Source organism: Chaetodon auriga, chromosome 9 (assembly GCF_051107435.1).
Source record: "Chaetodon auriga isolate fChaAug3 chromosome 9, fChaAug3.hap1, whole genome shotgun sequence".
NCBI lineage: Eukaryota > Metazoa > Chordata > Actinopteri > Chaetodontiformes > Chaetodontidae > Chaetodon > Chaetodon auriga.
Window position 1 is genome coordinate 10,128,957 of NC_135082.1, and position 6,893 is coordinate 10,135,849.

At 43.6% G+C, this 6,893-nt stretch overlaps 1 protein-coding gene across 1 annotated transcript in view; it reads right to left on the reverse strand.

The window, feature by feature from the left end:
* gria1a (glutamate receptor, ionotropic, AMPA 1a) overlaps positions 1-6,392 on the reverse strand; it is a 66,932-nt gene extending 60,540 nt beyond the window's left edge. Inside the window, 2 exon segments of the mRNA XM_076739543.1 lie at positions 5,787-5,921; positions 6,072-6,392. Coding sequence (XP_076595658.1) covers positions 5,787-5,921; positions 6,072-6,159 — 223 coding nt within the window. The 5' untranslated portion in view covers positions 6,160-6,392.
* Between the last annotated feature and the right edge of the window lie 501 nt (positions 6,393-6,893).

A 6,893-nucleotide genomic window follows, 5' to 3' on the forward strand; every position in this document is an offset into this window, starting at 1 on the left:
ATTTTTAACCAAAAATAGCCAAAGCTTAGCCTAAATCTCACCACACACATGCAGGATATCAAAGAGAAAAGTAGATAATATAGGCGTGAGCCTGCAGGGGATTTGACATGAAGCTAGCGATTCAGTGACGTCCTTATTATAAACCAAGTCAATAGCAGATTATGGTAATGTGATATCTAACTGAGGGGAACTGTGACTAATGTTCTCCATGTACACACAGCATCCCTGGCAGTTATTTTTAACCACTGGAAACATGTAAAATGAGTCAGTCAAGCAAGTGCTTTCACTGAAAATGTGAAAACAAAGGTACTTATAGAAAAAGAGCCATGATCCATAATAAAAAGTGCCAACAATACAGGTGTATCACTTTATGGTTTGGTATGTGTATGGGAAGTAAGAATGAAGACAGAGATGCAAATTAGCTCCATTGTCTCACATTATGCCGACAGTGTTGCCATTGTCATTACCATCCTGATGACTCCCCAGGCGGGAATCGCTTTGCCATCAACATTCAATGTTGCTATTCCATTTTTTTTCTTCCTCCTCCTCTTTGCTTTCTCTTTCAACTTTGCCCTAGTCCACCCAACTGCCCGACCTCCCACGCCTCTCCTCCTGCTCTTTAGGCAGGTGCCAGTGAGTGTGTGTGTGTGAGCATGTGTGTTTTATGTGTGTGGGGTAAGATGGCTTGCTTGTGGAGGAAGTCGGCAGTCATAAGAGCCAGCTGACTAGTATCAACCTCATCCGGAGCTCCATTCATCCCCGTGCACAAGGGTCCATTCACCCACTGCTTTTCACACTTTTAGTCCCCAAGGGCCCCGGGCACGTTCCCACACTCGCACACACTTACAGAGGTGAACTGTCACTCACTCAAGACATCCTACACAGATGCAAGAATGTGCACCCAGATGCATGCACAAACACACACACACACTCCTCCACATAGGCATATTAAATTGAAACCCAGGAATAGGCCGCTTTTCTCATCTGACTCATTGTAAACAGGCCCTGGAGCCCTTCTTTCTCCTTACAAACATGTCTCTATAGCCTTCACATCCAAATACTCTTTTAGACCGAGTGACACACAGCAGGAAGAGGTGTCATTTTCATTTATGCCGTCTCCTTCTGCCGTGAATCTTTCTGACATGCTTGTACCACAGCCCACCATCATACCTATGAACTGCAGCGATATGCATGACACAAAGAAGAAAAGACGTCATATTTGATGGCACCGCGCGGAACACTGAGAGGGGAGACTGGATGGAGGGAAAATACATACATATCCTGTCGTGCTGACAGTGACTGAGTCTAGTTAGTTTCAAGCAGCTTACTGACAATCTTTCAAACCAGGATTTTTGATCTTAGTGGCAATCAGTGAAGTTAAGTATTCCGTTTGCAAAAGATCTGCTTTTATACTTTCACCTACTTTTTTGTTTTGTTTTTGTAATGGCATGTAAGCTATATGGTGCTCTCTCTACACTACAAAGACATTATTATAGCAACCCCCCCTCTGAGTCCATCTCATCTGCTATAGGCCCAATGTTTGACTTGGGAAATGTTCAGCAGCAGCCTGACCCTCATATTCACATCACATTCCCTTCTGAGCATAGGACCATCTCATTAATGAGGGCATCTTGGGTGTGTTTACATTTCATTACACAGCTCTGCCTGGCTGCCTGGCTTACGGTTGGGGGACGGGGGGAGGGTTGTTGTGTCGCCTGGTGATTGTTCAGGTTTCCAAATATTTTCTGCAGCTCTTATTGTATTTTGAAAAATTCTACACACTATAAACACAACTCTGGACAGGATAAAGTCGGGGTTTTTAGGGACGAGTAGGAGAATTATACAAAATAATAGGAACATGTAAGGATATCTGTGCTATTCTAGAGTAAAGTGATAGTGTTCAACATTCGGCAGGAGCCAGCACTGAATGTCTATAAATCTGCAAAGTGTGGTTGCACATAATGCTTTATTCCAAATCCAATTCTAAGCTTGTAACTGAATCTCATAAGAACTGCTACAACCACATTACATTTAACCTCTGTAGTAGATATGGAGAATTGCTTCATATTTGTTTATTTACTATAGGCTGTATCTGCTTGATATACAGCTTTTCTTCACTGTTTTCTATAGAAATATACACTACTTAACAAGTGGACAAGTGTGTGTTGACTGGTGTGAAAACAGTATTCAATAAATATCCTGGAAAACAATTTAATGCCTCCTCCCTTACCAGACATTTGTGTCTATTCAAGATACTCAACCAGAAGAGGTAAAGGTTACACAGTCAGTCCATAATACTTTATTTCAACTGGTTCTTCGAGCTGAATATTGAGTATAGCCATAGCGAAGATGTTTTCTAGTAATCAGTGTAATCAAGATGAGCCTAAAGGGGAGCCTACAGTCTGTCCAAGACACAATATTCATAGACCCGGTAACTTAAAAGACTATGACCTCAGAGAGGGAGAATGAAGATGTTTGTCCTCCACCAGTTCAGCACTCCCCATCATAAAGCTACTGAATCAGATAATGAGGACCACTGAGTTTCCAATACACCCATCAACCTGCATTCGAGCTCTCTATGCTGGACAGTGGTGGATCAGTAAGATTCCACTGAAGAAGTTCAATGAGAAAATTACTCTAAGCCGAGAGAATTGTCATCATTAAGCCAACAGTTGACTAGCAACAGAGATGACTTGTAAAGGTACAAAAATGAGAGACATTATTGGACTATGCCACACAACTATGCGCGGACGTTGATGGAGTATCCCGTTACAGCACACCGCTCCTGCGAGTTGGTGGTACTGTTCCCTTACAAGCCCCTACGAACACAATTCTGCCACTTCTTCAGAGTGTGGAGAGGACATAAGTCAAATCCAAGCTTAGGCATACAGGACAGAGATTCAGAAGCTGTAAGACTCTGGTTATATCATTAAATTGCACCTTGAAGAGGTGGAGCAGTCCATGGAAGCCTGGTATATATGGCACCATGTGGTGCAACACAATAACAAGAAGGGAAGTATTCAACTGCTGATTCAAGCACCGGGAAAGGAACCTCCCTGCATGAAGCGCTTCTTTAATCCTTTTGTGTGGACAACTGTCTCTACAGTTTTGGTTTAGGGTAGTGGGTGGTGGCGAATCCTTGCAATCCCTGGACCACTGGAGGCTTTGACTGGCAACAAAAAACTCATCTGTCCTCAAATACTTTCCTGCAGATGCCAGAACTTCCAGCAGTAACCTTTGTATGAATCGTGGACAAACCAGACACCAATGAATCCACATTCGGCTTGCGCTGGCATTGTCCAACGGACATGTTATCTTACAAGCAGGACCCCAATGATGTCACCATGGTCATCATGCAGAGTATCTACAAGATTTCAACAAGCCAGTATGACCCCTTAATGTATACTGTCCTCTTAACCACCTAAGCTAAGGTCTTGATCCATTGCCTGTCATACAGGAAGAGAGCATGAGAGTAAGACCAAACATGTCAGAGAACAAGAGAGACACTCATGTCTTTGGCAGCCCATTAGTTGCTTACCCTATCGAAGACAGTCCTGATGGAAGGATTGAGGGTGCAGCAAGCAGGGTTGCACCAAAACAGTAGCAGTTAATTCCATGGCTAGAAGGCACACATGGCTCGTGTGCCATTTCAGCTGGCACCCAATTAGCTCAGCTACTGAAGCCAGGGCTCAGTCTTCCCATCCACCAGGTTAAGCTGTGGCATGACTCCACCACTGTCTTAACTTGGCTTCTGTCAGAGTCATGCTACTATCAGGTGTTTGTTGGCACCCACGTGGCTGAAATCCATAAGCTGATGAATCATGAGGACTGGCGATGCTTGGACAGAGAGAACAACCCCACTTGAAACAAGAGACTTGTCCTGTCAACACCAAGTTGGTGGTCACATGGGCCTCACTTTCTCTAGCACCCAACAGGCAAGTGGTCAGGGGTGCCTATATCCTTCCCTGCTGCTGTTGAAGAGGAACTCAAGCAACCTACCTTCTGTAGTGTCACTTTGCAGGTTCCAAGCTCCACTTCACCTGATGTCAGCAGATACCAAACCAAAGATCCCCTTCAGGCGGCAAGCAGACTATACATTATACAGCCATAGTGCAGTGCTATAGTGTATGTATGAGTGTAGAAGCTGTCGAATTTTTAAGTGAAAATTTTAAGTCAATTGATTTTCCACTGATTAGGTTTATCTAACCATCGTGTAGATACAGAAATTTGCTTGTTATTCAGGTTTATTTACTGTAGGCTAATTATACTTGCTTTATAGCATTGCTTATCTATTCCTTTGCATCGAACCATACACTAATCAACAAATAGGCTAGTGGAGTGTGTTGACAATATTCAATAAATATCTCAAAAAACAATTTAAAGCCTCGTTCCTGATGAGTCGTCTGTGGCTATTCAGCATAACAAACCAGAACATTTAAAGGTTACAGAGAGTCAGTCCCTAAGATCTGAGTCAGGATGCCATTATGCGTGTATTTTAGTGTATTTATTAAACTGTATCACTTTATTTTTCATTTCCTTGCTTATTCCGTGAGGTATAAGTGATATCAGTGACTGCCTCTGAGCCCGTGAAAATGGAATAAAGACCAGTTTTTAAAATTCCAGACAGGTTTCAAACTGGAAATGCAACATTCGGTGTCTGAAAGAAGTAATCAAATGTCTGTCACTGAGGCAATGACACACACCCGGCAGAGAGACGGGAAGGCATAGTTGTCAAAGGGTATCACCTGGAAGTGTACGACTTCACGACAGTGAATGTGAGTGAGCCACAGGCGCATACGGAGGAGTCGAGGGTGTAATGAGAAAAACACATCAGAAAAGTCTCAAGGGCGACAAAATGTTGCCAGAATACAAAGGAGGGATAAATGCAGGGCTAACAAAGAAGAAACAAATTATACTGCCATTTCTTTTATACAGCTCAGACATGGAGTAATTGTTTGGCTGGCACAATGTCACACATTATCACCCACAGGAGAACGGTGTCCCCACTGCTCTGACCAAGGACTCAGAATAATGATTTTTAAACTTCCTTGTTGACCTTAACATCCGCCTGCCAACATGCCCATTATTTTAAGTTCCAATGCCACAATCATTCACGTGAATGAATGAAAGGCACTATCAGCTCTGTCTGTTCAAAACCCATAAAGATCAGATCAGAAAGCTCAGGCAGGTAATCTTTAAGTCCTGAAAGTTGAAATATGCGCTGTGCGTGCGTGCGTGTGCGCATGTCTTTGTAAATGTTTTAGAGAGAGGGGGTTGATAGTGTGTGTTCTGCCAGGAAAAGATGATCGGATTGTGATCCGTGGCTAATTACACATGCATGTAGAGCCGTTTTTCCTCTTTCTTCGCGTCGCCAAGGAAGGATGCACAGAGATCAGTGGGAGCCGTTTTAAAATGCATATAGCTGTAAGACCGATGTTATATGAAGCGAATATTATATGTAGGGTCTCTGATACCGCTGCAGAGGTTGATTTGAAATCCTCGAGGCTTCCCCGCAGCGCAAAATCAGGCTGCAATCATGCCGTGGAAAACAGAGAAAAGAAGTCTTTCGCGGTCCCACGCAACAGTTAAGACAACCGACCAGAGGCGAGTCTTTGCAGTAGGCCTACGATAAATGCGATGATAGCCTGCGCACGTCTGACACTCACGGAGTTCTTAGCTCTTTACGAAGTGGATAAACACATTGAGGGGATGGAAGAACGGTCTGAACAAACACAATACGGCAAATGTCAGCAAATGTAATCTGCTTCCAGTCACATAATACTTACAGGCATATGTCATGGAGAAGCTATTCCCCATCTTGACCATATCCACCTGCGGCACCAGTTTGGGGATGTCCTGGTGGTGAGAGAGGGCGAAACGAAACACCTCATATTCGTGCGATTCGGTTGGGAACAATCCTCCTGTTGAGCGGCAAAGAATCAGGAGTTAATGTTGGACACACTGGACAAGCAAGGTGGAAAAGACGCACATAGTAAAGAGACACGAAGCAAAGTTAAAATAGAGGTTTTAACGCTGAAACAAAAGGTCTGACGCGTGTGCGCCATTCTCACCTATATTGATGTTACTTGGAAAACTTGAGCTTGAACCCAAGCACATCCCCAGTAAACTGGTGTAGAGGATGGTGAAGCTTCGCTGCATATTTCCTTTTGCATTGGCGAAGGGAAAAAGAGCCGAAATCCAAACATAGGTTTGTCCGTATGTGAAGTTAAATCCTCCGCTTCTCCTCCGCTCCCTGCCGCCTCCTGTTAGAGCAGCATTTACACCAACATCGAGACAACAGCGAGACAGTTATTGCAATGGCGAGAGGAGGCACCTTCCTCTCTCCTCTTTTCCCTCTCTCTGCTGATGCTCTGGTGTCCTTGGCTGCTGTTGTATGAGACACGGAGAATGACTTCAGCATTAGCCGCACTGCAAAAAATATGCCCGTCTTCAGAAGCTGTTGAGTCTCGATGTCGATTTATTTAATTTTCCTCTTAAAAGCAGCTGATTTTTTTTCTCCACAATACGAGGAGATGATTTCTCTTGCTTCTTGTTTGCAGGGAAATTTCGATTCTTTCAAGAAATGTCCGCAAATCAATTGTCACTGCAACAAGGTATGATAGAACAGATCGCTCACCTCAGAGGAAATAACACATCGACAAATGACAAACCTAAAAAAGAAAAAGAAAAAGATGTGCTTTGCACAGAAAACAAGTGGTATTATCTCACCTCACGGAATGATGTCTTCACCTCAACATAACAAAGAGAACAATTCACACTCAATAAGCTACTTGAATAAATGGCTTGCGGGGAGAATATTTTTTGCAGTGTGCAGCCTTAGTGCGCACCCACAGGTCCCTCGGGAGACGCACGGGATGTCATGGATGTCCATT